This window comes from Lutra lutra, chromosome 2 (genome assembly GCF_902655055.1).
Source record: "Lutra lutra chromosome 2, mLutLut1.2, whole genome shotgun sequence".
Lineage (NCBI taxonomy): Eukaryota > Metazoa > Chordata > Mammalia > Carnivora > Mustelidae > Lutra > Lutra lutra.
In genome coordinates, this window is record NC_062279.1 from 103,589,422 (window position 1) to 103,612,144 (window position 22,723).

Here is a 22,723-nt window from a genome sequence, read left to right on the forward strand (position 1 = left end):
AGAAAAGATTTTTAAAACAAGATGTATAAAACATGAACTTGGATAAATCTTTTTTTATTAAAAGCTAAAGGAATAAATATTTCACAGAGAATACACAATCTTAAAAGGCAGTTTCCAATGAAATTTTTATAAGTATTGATTTAATACATTTTAATTTAAATTCAATTAATATATGACATATTATTAGTTTCAGAGGTACAGTTCAGTGATTCATCAGTCACAAATAACACCCAGTACTCATCACATCACGTGCCCTCCTTAATGTCTGTCACCCAGTTACCCCATCTCCCCATACACCTCCCTCCAGCAACCCTCACTTTGTTTTTGTTAAGAGTCCTTTACGGTTTGTCTCTCTCTCTGATGTCATCTTATCTTATTTTCCCTTCCCTTCCCCTAGATCCTCTGTTTTGTTTCTTAAATTATACATATGAGTGAAATCATATGTTGACTTTCTCTGATTGACTTATTTTGCTTAGCATAATACCCTTGTTATGTTGAGTAATCTAGCTTATCTTTCTTCACAGTATTTTTTTTTTTTTTAGATTTTTATTTATTTGACAGACAGAGATCACAAGTAGGCAGAGAGGCAGGCAGAGAGAGAGAGGAAGGGAAGCAGGCTCCCTGCTGAGCAGAGAGCCCGATGCGGGGCTCGACCCCAGGACCCTGGGACCATGACCTGAGCTGAAGGCAGAGGCTTTAACCCACTGAGCCACCCAGGTGCCCCTCTTCATAGTATTTCAATTGCCATAAAACCATGAGCACAGCTTACAATTTCCAAATGCACGGACTTTTTTCTCGGACTTTACAAAATTCTTATGATAATTTAGTTAAATAGCAGATATAAAGCATTTTCACAAAGTATTACATTTATGACACTAAGAGAACATATTAACCAACTAACAGATATCTATGAGTGAATATGATGAGCCCAGTACTCTGCTAAGCCCTACAGGGAACTAAAACACTCTCTGAATTTAAGGAATCTGTAATCTAGTTGCCATTCAAGCCTAAAATGGGAATAAAAGAGAAAACATTCAATTTCTTCTATTTTATAGTATAGTCTGGTTAGACAGACTACAAATGCATCAGAGCTTATGTCATAAGGAAAGACTTCAAGAGAGAAATAAGAATTTCAAGATGAACAGAATAAATAAAATGGGGTATATCCATGCAATAAAGTATTAGTGATAAAAAGAAATGAAGTATCAGTGAATGTGACAACACGGATGGACTTTGAAAACACTGTTAGGCTAAGTGAGAGAAGCCAGTCACAAAGGACCACATGCAGTATAGTTCCATTTATGTGAGATTCCCAGAGGAGAAAAATCCATAGAAAATGAGTCAGTGGTTGCCTAGTGCCGGGATAGGGATGAGGGAATGGGGATGTTGAGAATGGGGAATGACAGCTAATGGGTATGACCTTCTCTCTGATGAGGATAATGATGGCGGCACAATGCTTTGAATATACTAAAAACTACTGAACTGTATACTTTAAAAGGGTGAACTGGTGGCACCTGGGTGGCTCAGTCATTGAGCATCTGCCTTCAGCTCAGGTCATGATCTCAGGGTCCTGGGATCGAGCCTGGGATCGAGCCCCGCATCGGGCTCCCTGCTCAGCAGAGAGTCTGCTTCTCCCTCTCCCACTCCCCCTGCTTGTGTTCCCTCTCGCTGTGTCTCTCTCTGTCAAATAAATAAATAGATAAGTAAAATCTTTAAATAAATAAAAATAAATAAATAAAAGGGTAAATTGTATGGTGTGTGAATTAGGTCTCAATAAAGTTTTTTGGTTTTGTTTTTGTTTTTTAATGAATAGAAATGTCTAGGTAGGGGCACCGGTTAAGTGTCTGCCTTCAGCTCAGGTCACGATCCCGGGGGCCCTGGGATCAAGTCCCACATCAGGCTCCCTACTTAGCTGGGGGTCAGCGTCTCCCTCTCCTCTTGTTCCTCCCCCCACTCATGTTCTCTCTCTCTCTCTCTCTGTCAAATAAATAAACAAGTAAAATCTTTTTTTTTTTTTTTTTTTTTAAATAATGAGCTAGTTTCAGGTGTAGAGGTTATGCTAGGGAGCTAAGGGAAAGAATTTGGTCAAGTCAGCAGGGCAGGAGGGGATGCAGGAAGCGGGACAGAATAGGCAAGATTAAGTAGTATTTTCACAAATAAGCAGGGAAGATGAAACTGGTTTTATCAATGAAAAGTAGGACACTGTCAGAGCGCCAGGGTGGCTCAGTTGGTTAAGCCTCCAACTCTTGATTTCAGCTCAAGTCTGCTCTCAGCATTGTAGGATTCAGTCCCTGCCCCCACACCCACCCACTGGAGTCAGCCTCCGGCTCCCATTGGGTGGGGAGTCTGAGAGTCTCTCCCTCTCCGTCTGCCCCTCCCCCAACTCATGCTCTCTCGTGGGCTCTCACACGCATGCACGCTCTCTCTCTCTCTCCCTAAAATAAATAAACCTTTAAAAAAAAAAAGGGGAAGACACTGTCATTCCTTTGCTCAAGAATGACAGTGCCTTCCTTTTTAAGACTTTATTTATTTACTTGGGAGAGCGAGGGAGACTCTCAAGCAGACTCCCACACCGAGTGTGGAGCACAGGCAATGTGGGGCTCCATCTCAAGACCCAGAGATCATGACTTAGGCTGAAACCAAGAGTTAGATGCTTAACCAACTGAGCCACCCAGGTGCCCCAACACTGTCATTCTTGAGCAAGAACATCATGGTAAAACCAGTATGTTGGGAAGATGAATCTAATGTTTGTGGAAGATGAGTCTAACATTTCCATATATAAGACTGGAGAATAAAAAGACAAAGCAAGAAATTTAGTTGCAGCTTTGGCCTAATTGTAGGCACTCACTCACAAAGGCCAAGGCAAATGTGGAAGCTGGGAAATGAGGAGAAAGGGGCTGAGTCAAGAAAAATGATAGGCAGAAATTAACAGGACTCAGAAAGAGACCACATACAGAGATCAAGAAAAACCATATAAGCCCAAACCACTTTAGGCATAGAAGATCAGCAAAACGGTGTTACCTTAAGAGAAACAATAAGGCTATTAAAGTAAGCTTTAAATGGGAAAGTCAATCGTTTAAATTTTGGATATGCTGAGTTCAAGATGAAAGAGAACCCCCTTACAGAGATATTTTTAGTATTATCTGGAAATAAGGGCCCAGAGCACAGCCATGTCACAAAGTTGAGCACCACAGTCTGGATTTCTCTTTCAAGAGGCTGGTAAATAATGACCCCCACCCCCAGAAAAAAATCACGCAAAAGGGACAGAAGACTTTTTTTTATTTAGCAATAATGGTGGTAGATATAACTGGGTTACTTTCTGTTCCATGGAATATTACTGAAATTACTATGCTTTTCCTCATGGCTTCACGACATAACATAAGGCCAATGCCATAGCCTCAATGGCTGGCTAACACCACATGGGAAAAATGATATAGCTCTGATCCTACTTGACAAATTATAACACATTCTAGTGATTATGCAGTCGGGGGGACAGAGAGAAGGAAATGGAAATAAGAGAACTGACTAGGTATAGGTGACTCCATTATGACCAGTGGAAGGAGGACTGAGTAAGACATAATTTCATGACTGATGGTCAGTGGCACCATTCTTAGATACAAATCAAAACATAAATCAAATAGTCACTTTTATAGGAAAAGGCTTTGGTCTCCCAACTCTCCGACATACAACCGAAACAAACAAAAGATTACTGCAGAGAAAGAAAAAGATTGATAATAACAATAACTAAATAAATACAGATGTAGATATAGATATACACACATACATACCTAATGTTAAAGGGGATTTTAAATTTCTTGCTGTAAGTCCAGTTATCCAAGGAGATCCATCTGTAGTCAAGGTCATTAAATCTGTAGTACGGATCCTGTTGATAAAAATTATGGCAGACGATTATGCAAAAATAAATAAATTAAATAAACATGAAATAAATTATTAACAATAGCCATTTGTTACCTAAAACTTAATGAACTCTGGGCCTAGGAGTGTAAGCATTTCATATGCTGGCACATGCCATCCTCAAGGCTAAAGCTCCATCCATTTAACTTTCAACAAAGTTAACATGGCTTTCAGATAACAAAAAAATACTAAAAAATGTTTTCTTAAAAAGTCCAACAAGGGGGTGCCTAGGTGGCTCAGTGGGTTAAAGCCTCTGCCTTCGGCTCAGGTCATGATCCCAGGGTCCTGGGATCGAGCCCCGCATCGGGCTCTCTGCTCTGAGGGGAGCCTGCTTTCTCCTCTCTCTCTGCCTGACTCTCTGCCTACTTGTGAGCTCTGTCTGTCAAATAAATAAATAAAATCTTTAAAAAAAAAAAAAAAAGTCCAACAAGGAGCGCTTCGATGGCTCAGTGGGTTAAGGCCTCTGCCTTCGGCTCGGGTCATGATTCCAGGGTCCTGGGATCAAGCCCTGCATCGGGCTCTCTACTAAGCAGGGAGTCTGCTTCCCCCTCTTCTCTCTCTGCCTGCTTCTCTGCCTACTTGTGATCTCCGTCTGTCAAATAAATAAAATACTAAAAAAAAAAAAAAAAAGTCTAACAAAATTCCTCAATGAAAGAGCTTTGAGATAGAAATAACATAGTTTCATTACCAATAAGAACATGTATGGAGATGAAGATTAGCTGCCCTTGTTAACACCAAATACAGAACCTCTGAGGTATTAGCAGAAAATAAAAGTCAGAACATCTGCTGTGAGGCCCTCAGTCTTTTCTTTTTTTTTTTAAGATTGATTATTTATTTATTTATTTATTTATTTATTTATGTGAGAGAGTGAGCGAGCGAGCAATAGTGCACAAGCAGGGGCAGTGACAGAGAGAGGGGGAGAAGCAGTCTCCCCACTGAGCAGGGATCCTGATGTGAGACTCGATCCCAAGACCCTGAGATTATGACGTAAGCCCCAGGCAGACGCTTATAGGACTGAGCCACCAGGTGCCCTGGTCCTCACTCTCTTATAGCCCTTTTATTGCCACCATGCTTATTGCTGCCACTATTCCAGCGGGCCTCAGGAGGGATGGTTCTCCTCTACTACCCAAACATCAGCAATACGCCCACTCTTTGGATTCACGTAGCATTTCCAAAGTTATTTTTCACCAAGCTTTACTAAATGAGCACAAAAAGGGCCTCTACAGGAAACACACAGGCAGCATGGATACCATCGAACGGACCAACTTCAGGTTACCTATATTGTCCCAGACCAGGTCAGCAAACTATATAACCCATGGGCCACGTGCAGCTCACTGCCTGTTTCTGTGCAGCCAGTGAGCTAAGAATGGACACATGTCAATAAATAAAGCTTTCCTGGAGCACCGCCATGCCTGTTCCTTTACAAATCATACATGGCAGCTTTCATGCTACAACAGTAGAGCTGAGTAGGTATGACAGAGGCCATATGACCCATGATGCCTAAAGTAGTGTCCAGGCCTTTACTGAAAATGGTTGCCAATGTCTACCCCAGGCAACAGGCCTGCTGGGTGTTCACCGATGCTATTCTCACTGAGTGTCCAGCCCTAGGTCCTTCCTTTCATAATACTCAGAGTTCCTTCTTTTCCTACCCATTTTCTACACTTTACATTCCAGATGAGGACACAGAAAAGAAAGTGCTGACGCTTTTTGGTCCATCTTTCTGTGAACAACATCACAGCTACAAAGAAAGAAACAGTGCAGTCCTCTCCCACTGGGACAGGACCAAGGGTGATTTCCTCAGGAATTGCATCTCCAGATGGAGAAGGAAAAGCCAACTTTGTCTAACTTCCACAGATGACCAAGTTAGGGTGGCAACGGCCAGTTGGGCACCTGCTCAGAGCACAAGTCAGTAAGATGCACTACAATAAGGCCGGGTGTATGTCAAGATGGAAAGAAAAGTACCTGTCAGAAATTACTCCTGACTAGAAGAAACATTTCTTTTTATTTTTAAGATTTTATTTATTTTTAGGTAATCTCTCCACCCAATGTGGGGCTCGAACTCACAACACCACAATCAAGAGTCACATGCTCTATGGACTAAGCCAGCCAGGAGCCCCTGGAAGAAATATTTTAATAAACTACTAGGGAAGAGTGCAGTTAATGAGATTTAGTAACAACTGATAATCACCAAACTGACTTTTAAGGGCTGATTAACAATGAGGTTTTATTCTGCTAAGTAGGGTGTGCCAGGCCCAGCCAACTTGTTTCCTTTTCTGCTCTTCCAACACACACAGGACTCAGCGTCTCTGATGAATAAGCATGGAATAAATATTTAAGGACACAGGTTTAAAGAAGTACCTAATAATTAGCCTGTCCATGTGTCTCCACCCAGCCTTATTTATAACTCTACACTGTGGACTCAGTCCAATCCAGTTAAAAATAACATGAGAAGGAAGGTGTGAAGGCTAATGCAGTTGCAACATGTCATCCTGCTAAGCCGTGGGGCTGACTGATGATCTGGTTTGTGGCACAAGTCCCCTTCCTGTCTCTCAGCCTCTTGAAGTAAGCTGCCTTTTGAGTTCGAGAGGACAAGCTTCTCAGATACATTTTTTCTAGACAAATAGAATTTGGAGGTTAAATTTTTCTTTTACTTGAAAGAAGCCAAAATGAAAAGGCCACAAACTGGGGCGCCTGGGTGGCTCAGTCATTAAGCATCTGCTTTCAGCTCAGGTCATGATCCCATGGTCCTGGGATGGAGCCCCACGTCAGGCTCCCTGCTCAGTGGGAAGCGTGCTTCTCCCTCACCCACTACCCCTGCTGTGTTCCCTCTCTGGCTGTTTCTGTCAAATAAATAAATAAAATCTTTAAAAAAAAAAAAAAAAGGGGCGCCTGGGTGGCTCAGTGGGTTAAGCCGCTGCCTTCGGCTCAGGTCATGATCCCAGGATCCTGGGTTCGAGCCCCACGTCGGGCTTTCTGCTCAGCAGGGAGCCTGCTTCCTCCTCTCTCTCTGCCTGCCTCTCTGCCTACTTGTGATTTCTCTCTGTCAAATGAATAAATAAAATCTTTAAAAAAAAAAAAAAAAACAATGAAAAGGCTACATACTATATGACTCCAACTACATGATGTTCTGGAGAAGGCAAAACCACGTTAACAGTAAAAAGATCTGGTTGCGGGGCGCCTCTGCACCACCACCAACCCCCTCCGACAAATAAGCAAATCTTTAAAAAAACAAACAAACAAATGGAGAAAAAAAAAAACAGTGGTTGCCAGGGATTAAGGATTAAGGGAGAGAGGGATGAATAGGCAGAGCACAAAAGATTTTGAAGTTAGTGAAACTCCTCTAAATGATACTATAATGATGAATAGATATAATAAATTTGTCAAAACCCATAGATATACAACACCAAGAGTGAACTCTAATATAAATTATATGCATAGGGTGATAATGATAGGTCAGTGTAGGTTCACTGATGATAACAAATGTACCACTCTGTTGGAGGGATGTTGTTATGGGGGGCTGTGCAAGTGTGTGGAGGGGGGTATATATGGAAACGTCTGCATTTTCATTCAATTTTGCTGTGAACCTAAAATTACTCCAAAAGATGAAGTCTACTAAAAAAAATTTCCTGTAAGGGAAAATATCTTACCTTCCCTAAAATAAAAATTGCAGAAGCTTAGATTACATTTATAATAACTATTCCAAATGCTAAGCAACCAACTTAATTTAGTTCCAAACAGGTCTGACCCCCTTTGCTCATATTAAAACTCTGAGTCCTATTTAAAGCTAACAGCCCAGTCTCTCCACTCCTCAAGGACAGCTATTTTTCTGGTCCTTCTGCTTAATTTGTAGTACTCAAACTCACTGCCATGTCTTCTGAAGAAGGAAGCTTTTCGTGGGAGGGCTCGACTTCCACGTCAATAAGCAGGCTCTGGAAGACCACTTCAGCAGCTCTGGTCCTATTTCTGAGGTAGTTGTTGTCAAGGACTTGCGAGACTCAGCAATCCTGAGGTTTTAATTTCACTACCTTCACCAAACTAGAGCATGTCTCTGATGCCAGGAGAGCCATGAATGGAGAGTCTCTGGATGGTCACCAGATCCACATGGACCTCTCTGGCAAGTCAGCCAGGGGGAACTAGAGGGGGTGATTTGGGGGCCCAGGGGCAAGGTTGCAGTTACTCTAGAGGTGGTGGGGACCAAGGCTACAGGAGTGGCAAATACGATGACCTGGAGGATATGGATACGGAAGGCCAGAGTACTTATGACCGCTACACCAAAGGAAATTACAAAGACAATTATGATGACGGAGATGAGGCATGTGTACCTAATGCAGATACACAGGAATAAAACTTCTGATCCAGGATCATCCTTCCAAATGGCTGTACTTACAAAGATTTTTAAAGCTATACTGAAACATCTGTTTTAGTGCATCAACTTCTATTTTTGAACTGAACTCCCAAGGTATCTTGTTACAGACATTTTAGAAAGCTCCATGTGTTTTTTAAACTTTTTTCTCCCATTTAAAGACAAATTCTGGGACATTTGTAGAGTCTGATATTTTTCCTTTTACCATTTTTTTTAGTTTGGGATCTCAGAATTGCTGGTCCTGCCCCCCCCCAAAAGATAATAATGCGCATTTAGGGACATTTTAAGATTTTATTTATTTATTTATTGACAGAGACAGAGACACAAGGAGGCAGAGAGGCAGGCAGAGAGAGGAAGGGAAGCAGGCTCCCTGCCGAGCAGAGAGCCCGATGTGGGGCTCAATCCCAGGACCCTAGGATCATGACCTGAGCTGAGGGCAGAGGCTTAACCCTCTGAGCCACCCAGGTGCCCCTTAGGGACATTTTAGAATGTTTATCAGGAGTGGGAAGCAATTTCCAAATGCAATTATAAGAAATCAAGAACATGATCAGAGGTTTGTTTTTTGGTTGTTTTTTTTTTTTAATTTGGGGTCACCACCTTGATTACATAGAAGTTTCTTTAAAACATTTGTGAATATCATTTTTTTTAATACTGGAAGAAAAAAATATTCTGTTGTGTCTCATTCAGCATTTAGGATGTCCTTCACAGCACAGATTAAAAAGTTGAAAACTGAAAATAAACAAAATAAAGCTAACAGCAGTTCAGTGTTACCATGTAAGTCACTGGGTTGCTAAGCAAACCCATGAGCCCTAAAAAACAACAGAAGGATCATTTGTTGTCCAAGACAGGTACTCATATAGTCTTATCTTCATAACAAACATATGCAGTAAATACCATTTACAGAGGAAGAAACTAAAGCTCCAAAAGATTCCACTCCTAAGGTCCCACAAGTAAGCAGTACATCCAGGAACCAAATCACCTCAGTCTTACGCCAAGGTCTGCGTTCTTTCAGCTATCCTCATGCCACACACACTGACACTTTTATATCAGATGATCACCTGACCCAAGGGAAAAGGTATTATCATCATTGCCATTTTGTAACAAAGAGTCCAAGGCTAAAAGTTAAATGAAGTGGCGGAGCACTGATTCAGACCCAGGACGTCTGGCTCCAGAGTCCAAACATTCAATCATTACCCAATGCTGCCATTATTGTCACAAATGCCACCAATTGTTACAATGTAAGTGCTACCTACCAAGCAGGAACCAGGAGATAAATATACCATATAAAGCCCGTGCTAGTTATTTATAATTGGCATTTACCATGCTTGCGTACGTCAACAAACTATGTGGCATCACACCGTACAAAGGACATTATCAGTCTTATTTTCTCTGTAAGCTTCTGAACTTCATCTGTTATGACTGCCTATAGATACATAAATTCTTTTTTTTTTTTTAAAGATTTTATTTATTTATCTGACAGAGAGAGATCACAAGCAGGCAGAGAGGCAGACAGAGAGAGAGGAGGAAGCAGGCTCCCCGCTGAGCAGAGAGCCCGATGCGGGGCTCGATCCCAGGATCCTGAGATCATGACCTGAGCCGAAGGCAGCGGCTTAACCCACTGAGCCACCCAGGCGCCCCGATACATAAATTCTTTAACCAGGTATAGCTTCTCCACTCTCCAATTCTGCTTCAATCCAACACCTGATTCTACCCAAGACATAATTACTTCAAATGGAGTTAAAAAGAGAAAAGGATGTCTTCTTGGACACTTAGACAAAAAAAAAGTTTAAGAAAACATTTATACAAAAATGAGCAGAAGTAAACAATACATTGAGTGAACAATATATTAAGATACAGAGAAGCTACACTCTCCAAACCTCAGTTTGTCCATCGCCAAAAGGAGCTTCAGCTATGATTCTTACTTCAGAAGGTGCACAGGTACAAGAGATTCTAAGTTCCTAAATCAAAATATTTTGGTTGGTCTTAACATCATTTTTGCCTAAAATCCTTAAACTAGTAAATACTGCTTCATCTCTACCACAGCTAGGTTAAAAGGGGTGGAAGTTAAGGTAACTCCTTGTTTCCTGACCAAAGAGAATTTAAAAGGGGAATTTAAAAGGAGAAACAAGATGCTTTCCTTAGCCCACTCCACAGCACCAGACTAGAACTCATGAAAGGTTAGCATAAATGCCCAGAGAATGATTCTAGTCTGACACAAAGGGTCAGAGGAGCCACAGATCACACTTGCTCAGGGAGCAAAGTTGGGTGGTTGAACAGATCCACAGCCATAGTTCCTGCCTCTGAGATGAAGCTGGGCCAGGGAGAGGAGAGGGGCTGGAGCTGACAGGTAAGAGCAGCAGCAGGAAGCAACCTTGTTTGCATGAATTCAAGTCCCAGCTCAGCCCTAATACCTGTGGGATCCTGTGAAGCTCATGTAACACCTCTAACCTTCTGTTTTCTCAGTTCTAGAACAGGAATAATAGTTCCTCCCAGGATCAGTATGAAAATTCCAAGAGGTAACATGTGGAAAGTGCTTAGAACCATTCATTGCATACAGCAAGCATTCAACAAATGATAGCTATCGTCACTGTTAGAGATACTGATCTGAAATGACTTCTAGGGTATGTCAAATTAAAGGAAAAAGTCACTACCAAACCATATGCATAGAATATCGTCTTCTGTAGAGAGAAATGTAGATAAATCTATTATGTACATAGACATCTGTCACAAGATACATGAATGTACACAAGAACCCTGTTAACAGTGGTTGTTTCTGTGGAAGGGAACTAGAAAACTAGGAGACAGGGATGGAAGGATACTTGCTTTCATTATGTATCCCACCTTTACTTTTTTTTTTTTTATCATTACAGTTAACCCTCGGGGGTACAGTGAACAATATGGTGCTCCTAAACCCCACACAGTCAACAATCTACTTACTAACTTTGACTCCTCAAAATTAACTACCAATCACCTACTATTCACCAGAAACCTTACTAATAACATAGTCAATTAACATATTTTGTATATCTATTATATACCGTATTTCTACAAGAAAGTAAGCTAGGGAAAAGAAAATGTTATTCATGGGGCGCCTGGGTGGCTCAGTGGGTTAAGCCGCTGCCTTCGGCTCAGGTCATGATCCCAGGTCCTGGGTTCGAGCCCCACATCGGGCTTTCTGCTCAGCAGGGAGCCTGCTTCCTCCTCTCTCTCTACCTGCCTCTCTGCCTACTTGTGATTTCTCTCTGTCAAATAAATAAATAAAATCTTTAAAAAAAAAAAAAGAAAATGTTATTCATAAAATCAGAAGGGAGAGAAAACACATTTATAGTACTGCACTCACTGAAAAAAATCTGAGTATAAGTGGACTCACCTAGTTCAAACCCATTTTGTTCAGGGATCAATTGTGTATCCTTTACCTATTTCTAAAAGTCCTTAAAATTAGTTGACCTCTTTTTTAAAAAGAAAACAATAAGCTGGGCTGATAGCAGTACAAATGACAAAGCAGGAATGGTTATAAGACACTGTAGGCTGGGGGCGCCTGGGTGGCTCAGTGGGTTAAAGCCTCTGCCTTCAGCTCAGGTCATGATCCCAGGGTCCTGGGATCGAGCCCCACATCGGGCTCTCTGCTCAGCAGGGAGCCTGCTTCCTCCTCTCTCTGACTGTCTCTCTGCCTGCTTGTAATCTCTATCTGTCAAATAAATAAATAAAATCTTTAAAAAAAAAAAAAGACACCGTAGGCTGGACCTACAAGATCCAACAAGCAGCAACACAGGTGACCAGAAACAAAAAACGTCCTCAAAATTCCAGGCCTCGGGCGCCTGGGTGGCTCAGTGGGTTAAGCCGCTGCCTTTGGCTCAGGTCATGATCTCAGGGTCCTAGGATCGAGTCCCGCATCGGGCTCTCTGCTCAGCAGGGAGCCCTGCTTCCCTTCCTCTCTCTCTGCCTGCCTCTCTGCCTACTTGTGATCTCTGTCTGTCAAATAAATAAATAAAATCTTAAAAAAAAAAAAAATTCCAGGCCTCATTCACTGAGAAAATATTGGTGTGTTGTTAGAAACAGATAAAAGAAGAGAAACTAAGGATTGGGAGAATTGAGAAAAGAGGCATTTGTATATACTGAGTTTCAATACTCCATGAAGACATTCAGGTAGAAGAGTGGAGCTAAACTTCCAGCCACAAATCAGCAGAGGACAGAGTTCCAGATTAAGACATCAGAGCAGCTCTAGGCCAGAGCCACAGTTTTGGCACAGACGGCCAAAACTAAGAGACTTCCAAGGGGCAGAGAACAGAGAAAAAGGGACGTGTAGAGTGACCCTCAGGAACTGCTTGCATTTATCAAGAACTTTCAGCAAATGGGATGCTTTGGGTGGTATATTTTGAACAGCACATTGTGCTCATCACTGTTTTCACTGGACATCTTTAGATTAAGACAGTAATTGTTCTCTTTGCTTACTATTTCTTCTTGCTAACAGGCCACATGAGATGTAAAAAGATATGCCTTGCATCCTTGTCCCCCCACCATTTAACAGATGCATGATCTTAGGCCATAACTTCTCTGAGCCTCAGTCAGTGTAAGTAATGATAACCTTCTCCACAGGGCTGCAGTGGGAATTCTATGACCAGGTGCACCTGAGAGAGTCAAGGAGAGTGCACTGCACATGGAAGACATTAAAGCACTATTACATGAAAATGAGTTTCATAGTCTAGGTTGACTATGTACATGTTCATGTGATAAAGACAACCCCTTACCTAAAGATTCAACTATCAGTTGTTTCTTTTATATCCAGTGTTGGGCCATAAGAAGCAAATCTTCAGGGCACCTGGGTGGCTCAGTGGGTTAAGCCGCTGCCTTCGGCTCAGGTCATGATCTCGGAGTCCTGGGATCGAGCCCCGCATCGGGCTCTCTGCTCAGTGGGGAGCCTGCTTCCTCCTCTCTCTCTGCCTGCCTCTCTGCCTGCTTGTGATCTCTCTGTCAAATAAATAAATAAAATCTTTAAAAAATAAATAAATAAATAAATAAAAGAAGCAAATCTTCTTATGCCCTAAACACACCTCACAAGGCATCAAATGAAGAAGCATATGTCCAGGTTTAAGAATCAGAATTTTCCAAAGCTATCTTTTAAAAAAAAAAAAAAAAAAAAAAAAGGAAGGGGTGCCTGGGTGGCTCAGTGGGTTAAGTGCAATTGCACTTCTAAAAATTGTTTAAGAAAATAAGGATATATGGGAAACCTGGGTGGCTCAGTGGGTTAAAGCCTCTGCCTTTGGCTCAGGTCATGATCTCAGGATCCTGGGATTGAGTCGCTTTGGGCTCTCTGTTCGGCAGGGAACCTGCTTCCTCCTCTCTTTCTCTCTGCCTGCCTCTCTGCCTATTTGTAATCCCTCTCTGTCAAATAAATAAATAAAATCAGGGGCACGTGGGTGGCTCAGTGGGTTAAGCCTGCCTTCAGCTGGGGTCATGATCCCAGGGTCCTGGGATCAAGCCCCTTATCAGGCTCTCTGCTCAGCCGGGAGCCTGCTTCCTCCTCTCTCTGTGCCTGCTTCTCTGCCTACTTGTGATCTCTGTCAAATAAATAAATAAAATCCTTAAAAATAAATAAATAAATAAAATCAAAAAAATTAAAATTAAAAAAAAAGAAGAAGGGGTGCCTGGGTGGCTCAGTGGGTTAAAGCCTCTGCCTTCGGCTCGGATCATGATCCCAGGGTCCTAAGTCCGAGCCCTGCATCGGGCTCTCTGCTCAGCAGGGAGCCTGCTTCCCTTCCTCTCTCTCTGCCTCCTCTCTGCCTACTTGTGATTTCTCTCTGTCAAATAAGTAAATAAAATCTTTTAAAAAAAAGAAGAAGAAGAAGAAGAAGAAGAAGAAGAAGGCGGCTTAAAAATCTCATGGTTCTCTCTTCCCCAAAACTGAATGATTATTTCTGCTCAAATTTAAACTTCAAATACAGAGTTCTTAACTCATTTATCTCCTTAATGTCATACATCATTTTTAAGCAAACTTTTAGAAAACATACAGATCTTCAAAAGATTCCTTTTCTATGGGTGCCTGGGTGGCTCAGTTTATTAAGCAACTGCCTTCAGCTCAGGTCATGATCCTGGAGTCCCAGGACTGAGTCCCACATCCGACTCCCTGCTGAGCAGGGAGTCTGCTTCTCCCACTGACCTCTCTTCCTCTCATGCTCTCTCTCTCAAATAAATAAATAAAATCTTTAAAAAAAAAAAGATTCTTTTTCTAGAAGCTTTTGAGATCATTTCACATCATAAAATGATCAAATAAAATCAAATATTCCAGTTTTAATTCTTTCATAGAAGATGAGTACAGACACCAGAGAAAAGACCTTCTATTTAAGGATAAATTTATATTTGGTCATTTTGGACCATAATCATGAGACTTCTTCCTCTGAAACTCAACAAAAATATTCAAATGGGTGATAATGGCATTATACTTAGAGATCCATAGTAAAATGTTTGAGGATGAAATGGTGTGAAGTCTAGAATTCCTTCAAAATTAGGGGTGGCATAGTGAATGGAGGAAGAAACAAAATGCACTGTGCTGAAGCTGGAGTGACGGGTAAATGGGAGTTCACTTTGCTACTCTTCTTTGTAGCTGTTTGAAATTTACCATAACAAAAAGTTTTAAAAGTGTATTTACATGACAATTGCCTCTTGGCTACTTCAAGAGTACAAAAATTTACATTTATCCACACTAATGCACATATTTTATTAGAATTTATTTATGAGTGATAATTGGCAGATTAGGGCCTCCAAGGGCTCATAGGACAGAATGACAGCTCCTAGGACAGAATGATTAAGACTAAGTTGTTAGTCACATGTATAGCTACCATGATAGTCTTGACATTTATATTTTACAAACTGACACATCTAAAAAATCTTCTCTGATCATTTGTCCCAATTACATAAGGATACAAGATAGTCATAAAATTTAGAGAAGAAGCCCTAAAGTATTTGGTGCCTACCAGTTCTTAGTATATGTGTATATTCATATATTTATAAAATATCTTCTTCAATTTTTAACTGTAGATTTCAAATATGAACACATCTTCATAATGGAATCTATGTAGTTATTAAAAATTATTCTAGATCTACACTTACAGACACTTAGAGATACAGAATGATGTTCACCATATATTTTAAATGAATAAGTACTTATAAAACCATTACAGGAATTGATTTCATTTTTATATTATTGTATTTGTATGTACTTAGAAAAATCTGGAAAGACACACATAAAAATTTTTATAATGGTTACTTCTGCTTTGTAGTATGTTTTTTATTGTTTTTCCCTTATTCTTTATATTTTATATTTTTGTGCATCAATTTTTTTGTTCAATAAGCATTAAACATTTATAATTCTTTAAAAAATAATTTTGAGAGGAAATAAGAAAATTACCAGTATGTGAGAATTTCATACATGAAAAAGTAATGTTTTATATCAGTGAACAAAAGAGAAATTGTTAAGTTATGGGATATAAAAAACTAACCATATGAAAACCTCAAATGGATCAAAATGTTAAATATATAAAGGAATTATAAAGATACAAAAGAGGAAATACATGTAAATATTTACTTATTGGGGTAAGAAGGAATTACTTTCAAAGTAAAATATCGAAGACAGAAACAATCATGAAAGGAAAAAACCTTACAAGATTTCAATATATAAAAGAGACATTTTTGGGGCACATGGGTGGCTCAGTGGGTTAAAGCCTCTGCCTTCGGCTCAGGTCATGATCCCAGGGTCCTGGGATGGAGCCCCGTATCAAGCCCCGAATCAGGCTCTATGTGCAGCAGGGAATCTGCTTCCCCCTCTCTCTCTGCTGCCTCTCTGCCTATTTGTGATCTCGGTCTGTCAAATAAATAAATAAATAAATCTTTTTAAAAAAATAATAAAAGAGAAATTTTTGAAAATATATAACCAGAGGTCTAATAAATCTGTATTTTAGATGAAGAGCCAACACAAAAATAAAGGACATAAGTAACCCCAAATCACCAATAAACATGAAATAAACATATAAAAGATGTTCAACCTCACTATAAACGGTGTTTGGTTTTGCTTTTTTAAAATAATGTCCAAATGGGGCACCTGGGTGAGTATCCCACTGTTGATTTTGGCTCAGGTCATAATCTCAGGGTTCTGGGACTGAGTACCCCCACCCCAGGGGCCAGGCTGCCTGCTCATCAGGGAGTCTGCTTGGGAGTCTCTCTTCTTCCTCTACCTCTCCCTCTTCTCATATATGCCTGCACCCTCTCTCTAAAATAAATAAATAGGGGGGCCTGGATGGCTCAGTGGGTTAAGCCTCTGCCTTCAGCTCGGAGGTTGGGATAGAGCCCTGCATCTGGCTCTCTGCTTCCCCCTCTCTCTCTCTGCCTTCCTCTCCTAATTGTGATCTCTCTCACTGTCAAATAAATTTTTAAAATCTTTAAAAATAAATAAATAATAAAATAACATAAACAAATCATTTTTAAAAATAAGTAAATAAAATAATGTCCAAATCTAGCACCTAAAATGAGCACTCTGATAAAAGAATGGGAAGGTAAAACTGTTACAGTTTTTATTATTTATTGAGAAAAACTGTATTGAGAAGCAGGGAGCCTGCTTCCCTCTCTCTCTCTGCCTGCCTTTCTGCTGTATACTTAAATAATTATCAAAAATGTGTATAGACAGAAAAGTTCTGAAAGAATATAGTGTATTTTAAAATTTTAATAGTAGTTATCTCTGAAAGCCAGGTTTCCAGGTTTTCTTCTTCTCACCTATATTTTCTGATTTTGGCACACTGAGAATATCTTTATCTAAAAAAAGAAAAATGTGGGATACCTGGGTGGCTCAGTCAGTTGGGCATCTGCCTTTGGCTCAGGTCACGATCCCAGGGTACTGGAATCTAGTCCCACATCCAGCTCCTTGCTCTACAGGGAGTCTGCTTCTCCCTCTGCCTGCCGTTCTCCATGCTTGTGCTCTCTCTCTCTCTCTGACAGATAAATACATAAAATCTTTTTTAAATTAAAAAAAAAAAAAAAGGCTTTTCAAACTTGCACCACTGAGGAATTGCATAGGAAAGCTGAAAACATTCATAACAAGAGTCCCCTTATCTAAGCACTTAAGATATCAGGCAGCTCCATTCATGCAACTCTATGCTCCAAACTCCCAACAGCTTCCCCATTACACGCAGAATAAAAACCAACGTGCTTCCCATGGCTTATAAGCCCTACAGGATCTGCAGTAGATGCCCTCTTTGAACACATTCCCTTCCCAAGGGCTCACAGGGCCCCAGTCACACTAGCCAGCTTACTATTCTACAACTTCTCCAGCACGTTCCCATCTCAAGTCCTCTCCCCTCTCTGACTTTTTTCCTTTTAAAACTGACCTTATCAAAAAGATCTCTGCTTAAAAGTTACTTTATCAAGACAGCTATCTTTAACCACTTTATTTTTTTTTAAGATTTATTTATTTATTTGACAGAGAACGAGAGATCACAAGTAGGCAGAGAGGCAGGAACAGAGAGAGGGGGGAAGCAGGTTCCCTGCTGAGCAGAGAGCCTGATGTGGGGCTTGATCCCACCACCCAGAGACCATGACCAGAGCTGAAGGCAGAGGCCTTAACCCACTGAGACACCCAGGCGCCCCTAACCCCTTTATTCTAATAGCAGTTCTTCCCCATCAGCCTTCTACCCCTGCTTCCTCTAATCGACTTTATTTCTTTTCTGTGCACCACCTGCCATTATATTATCTATTGATTTGTTTATTGTCTATCTCCTCCACTGGAATGCCTATTGGGACAAAGAGTTTGTTTTCCTCACCACTCAGTTTCAAGCACTTTAAATAGTGCCTGCTACATTGGAAGTAAAGAATACTTACAAGATAATTAGGGGAATGAGTAAGTAAATAACTTTGGCCAAGATGTTTCAAGTTCTTGTGTAAACACAGTATTCGGCCTTACCTGCTCTAAACGATAGAAGATTTCCTGAGGCCAACACCAAAAGGGTAGTTGTAATAAAGCAGATGGAGTAACAGCAGCATATTAATTCAATAATACTGATGTTGCTGATGATTAGGCCCAGAGTTCTCCAATCCCCAAAAGCCTCCCCCCGACCTCTCACTGCACTACCATTTAAAACCTACATCTTGGGGCGCCTGGGTGGCTTCGTAGGTTAAGCCTCTGCCTTCAGCTCAGGTCCTGATCTCAGGGTCCTGGGATCGAGCCCTCCATAAGGCTCTCTACTTCAGCAGGGACCCTGCTTCCCCCTCACTCTGCCTGCCTCTCTGCCTACTTGTGATCTCTCTGTCAAATAAATAAATAAAAATCTTTTTTAAAAAAATTTTTAAAAATTGAAAATAAAAAAATAAAACCTATATCTTTGAAAATTGAATTGTGGAAAATCAGAGAGGGAGATGAACCATGAAGACTGTGGACTCTGAGAAACAAACTGAGGGTTTTAGAGGGGAGGGGAGGAGGGGGTTGGGTGAGCCTGGTCGTGGGTATTAAGGAGGGCACATATTGCATGGAGCACTGGGTGTGGTGCATAAATAATGAATCTTGGAACACTGGAAAAAAAAATTTGATAAGGGGGAAAAAATTAAATAAATAAAATCTTTTCAGAAAAGAAGAAAAAAAATTTTAAAAACCCCACATCTACTTTACTGAACTTAAAGTTTTTCTAAGAATTTCTGAATATATTTAACAAACATTATAAATTATTTCCATGAGGAAAAGTCAGTTATTTCATACTCTGAGCAACCTCCTTCTCATTAGCTAGTAACCAAACCCTGTTTCTTAATATGTAGCCTTATAACATGAAATAATCATCTGATTTGCTAAAGCCACTAATTATTTCTCACTGCCCTTAATTTTTCAGTAAAACGAGGCAAGGAGAGACCCTGCAAAATAAACACAGGCACTCTAAAAGCATGTGTGAGGGAAGCCTCAGGGAACCAAGGTCAGCTATAGCCTATGTCACAAGTAGTTTGTTAACTAAAAGTAGTTAAAGTACCCAAATTTGAAAATAAGTTATTTTTAAAAAGATAAACCAGACTATGGTCAGTGTCATTTACAAGATTCACTTCCTTTCTGATACATATTTCTTGGAAAAAAAAAAAAAAAAAGCTAATGTGTACCAGATCAGAAATTCTGCATAACCCTACTTGATGATCCCATCATTTAAGTCAACTGTGAATGATATTCCCCATAGTCAACCACAGGAATATCATAATTTTTCACAACACCACAGTAAGCATAGTACAGTTGAGAGCACAGACTATGGAATGGAGTCTGGCCAGACTGGGCTAGAATTCCACTTCTGCCACTTAGTTGCTGTGTGATCTTGAGTAAATTCTCTACCTTCTCCGGGCTCCCTAACTCCGTATCATCCATAAAACGCAGATAAGAAGATCTACTCTTGTAGAGATGTTTCTTGGAGCTGGTAAAATGTATCAAAAACATCTTGTCCCAAGCAAGAACGACTGATGAATGGGAAAGCCACAGGCAGCTGATGGAACAGTGCACAAAAACAGTGGAAGGTGGAAAAGTCTGGAAAAGCTCTCAATTTCTCTGCACACAGGCAGCCAAAGAGGAAACCGTCCTCCACAAGGAATCTATAAATTGGAAGATCTGTTAACACACACACATAATGTGCCCTAAGAAACGGCATCTTTCTTCATATCCCAATCAGCCTTAAAAATTATTTAGCCTTTACACTAGCACTAATAATCCTAACCTTACACTTGTATGTCTCATTTTCCTTACCCTAGGAGGGTTGCATCAATCCCAACCCGACTCCCTGAGGTCTACAAGCTAAAGGGAAAAACTAAGACATTACTGAATATAGCTAACGCTTAGCAAAACTATTGTCCCCTAAAGGGTCCGTATAGTAAAACAGTAAACCCCTGCCTTACGCTTTGTTGGTAACAAGTCCTTTCTATACTCCTCAGTGGAGAACTATAGCAATAGGGAAACCGCCAGTAGAAACACTACGCGCCCAGTATGAACTTCCGCTTTCCAGAATTAGTGATGTCCCAGACTAGGTCCGGCCGCCTGCACCAAGCCCGCGCCCCGGCGCTCCTCTCCGCCAACAGTAGATTAACTGCTTCAACATTTCCCCGCCCCATACCACAAGACCCAAAGGAAAAGTTAGGGCCAAACCCAGGAATACAGCCCTAAGGCTCGGGGGCTGCTAAGCCGTTCCTACGCCCCTCTCAGCACAAGAGGCACGCGGGTGCAGGTTGCCGCGGGGCCGATGCAGGTTGCGGCGGGGCGTCCGCACACAGTACCTGGATGAGGCCCCGCTGGAACAGAGCGCTGTGCACGCAACCGGGGACCCTCCCCGGCAGCTCCAGGGAGCCGTTCCCGCTGCGGATCCTCCAGCTTCCCCGCAAGCTGAGGCTGCGCCCCAAGGCTGTGGGGCCCGCTCCGCACAGAGCGAGCAGGCAAAGCAGGCGGAGGCGCATACTTAGAGCCGGTGCTGCCGCCACCCGCGCCTGCGGCCGCGGAAGCGAGAGTTCCTCGGAAGCCGCTCGGGCTCTAGCGCTCCCCGCCCGGGCCCCGCCCCCGGCTCCGCCCCCAGGTCAGCTGAGAAGCTGGGACCGCCCGGGCTCCCTCGGCGGGGAGGGCTGGCGGGGAGCACAGAGCTCTGGTGGATGGGTGGGCAGAATCTGGTCCTGGCTGGTACCTCGGCAGTCTGGGCAATTTTCAGCGCTTATTCCTGCTGCTCCGGTGTCTGAGCAGAAGGCGAGAACAGTGCAGGGCAATTGGGACACACAGATCCCTGGGCACAAAGTGGCGCTCAAAGCCTCAGGGAGCTCAAGGACCGACAGTAGGATGATGAGACCCAGCGAGAGAGGCTTCCAACCGCTTCAGACAACCGAAACACGGAGACACTCGCCTCCTCAGCTCCCCCAAATTTCCCGGGACCTTCATCCACACTTCAGAGGCCTGTCTGGCGGCAGTAACGCTCACCTCCTGCAGCTCCACAGGTGGGTCTCACAGCGCACTCCCACCCTTCAGAGATGAAACAGTGACTAAAATTACCTGATGCGTAGGGTCATTTTGAGGGCTGAGAAAATCCGTGTACCGCGTGGAGCGTAGGGCCTGGACCAGAAAAAAACAGCAAGTTAGTTAATGTTAGTGGACTACGACCCTCTGTTTTGAAAAGCCTCACAGAGGAGGCTTCCTGAGGTTCCAGAAATGTGCACCAGATGTGCAGGCAAATTTAAAATCCTCCACCGCTCAGTGAGGGTGAGACTTGAACTGGGAAGTTTCCTGAACTAAAAAAAAAATGTAGACAGTCCAGTTTTTTCAGGTTGTTATACACATAGATGGAGTTAACTTGTATGGCTGTTCCTAACAACGCAGGGGTACCCAAGGAATAGCACAGGCTTATTTCAGGTTTCATTGTCACGTGGTCTACTTAAGTCCCATTTTGCAATAGGATGTAACACTGATCCTAGGAAGGTGACACGGAATTTTACATTGCATGAAATGGATTTGTTCCTGTGCTGATATTATCTCCCTTGTTTCCATATTTAGGAGGAAGCTTGTGAAGGGTTCTCCCCTCATCAAATCTGAGCTTTGTTTTGGCTATTTATAATGACCCTGGAAGTGCCTGAACCTATAGACACAGGACAGTATTTTACTTTTACAGAGGCATTATTTTTTCACAAGCCTAGTGTCTTGGCTTTGGGGGTATTATGGATTATCCAGTCCAAGCCTCTGGTTTTGCAGCTGAGGGAACAGAGTCCAAAGAGGTCAGATGACTGGCCTGTCATACAGTGGCAAACAGAACCAAAATTCTCCAGTTCTGACTTAGTCTCCCTGTAGTAGAGACTACTGATATTGAGAAGGCTATGGCTCAGAGCCTTCCACACTAAAGCAGCATTCTTACTTTTGATAGGAACAAAGCTCTCAATTCAAATAGTATGCCATAACTCAATGCAATAAATAGCCTTGATCTGTTCAAAACTAATTACAAGACATGACAGCAAGAGTAGCAAAGGAATTTTTTCATAAATCTCAGAGATTCCATTAAACCCAAAGGAAAACTCATCCCAGCCAGTACATTTGGATATATTCTGTTGTTCTATTAAGAAATAGTTTAAAGGGGCGCCTGGGTGGCTCAGTCAGCTAAACATCTGCTTGCAGCCCAAGTCATGATCTCAGGGTTCTGGGATCAAGCCCCAAATAGGACTTCTGCTCAGAGAAGAGCCTGCTTCTCCCTCCCCCTGCACCTGCTCACACAGGCACTCGTGCTCTCTCTCTCTCTCTCTCTCTCAAATAAATAAATAAATAAAATCTTTGGGGGGAAAAAATGAAATAGTTTAAGGAATCTATTTTAAGAAAAAAAGAAGAATATGCACCAGGACACAAACATGGCATGACATGGATTGCTTCACTTTGAAATCTTCTCATTTGATGTTTTCCAAAATTCAGACTGTTTAAATCAAATG

General features: G+C 41.7%; 1 protein-coding gene across 4 annotated transcripts in view; it reads right to left on the reverse strand.

The window, feature by feature from the left end:
- The window catches only part of MANBA (mannosidase beta), a 122,075-nt gene extending 101,279 nt beyond the window's left edge, over positions 1 to 20,796 (reverse strand). For 2 of the 4 annotated variants that reach the window (XM_047718099.1, XM_047718097.1), the window contains exons 1-3: positions 20,552 to 20,796; positions 3,789 to 3,883; positions 3,527 to 3,565 (exon numbers count right to left, since the gene is read on the reverse strand). In XM_047718099.1, coding sequence (XP_047574055.1) covers positions 3,527 to 3,565; positions 3,789 to 3,883; positions 20,552 to 20,728 — 311 coding nt within the window. In that variant the 5' untranslated portion in view covers positions 20,729 to 20,796. Of the gene's footprint in view, positions 1 to 3,526; positions 3,610 to 3,788; positions 3,884 to 20,551 lie in introns of those variants that run through there. The other 2 variants (XM_047718098.1, XM_047718101.1) reach the window with 2 other exon arrangements.
- Between the last annotated feature and the right edge of the window lie 1,927 nt (positions 20,797 to 22,723).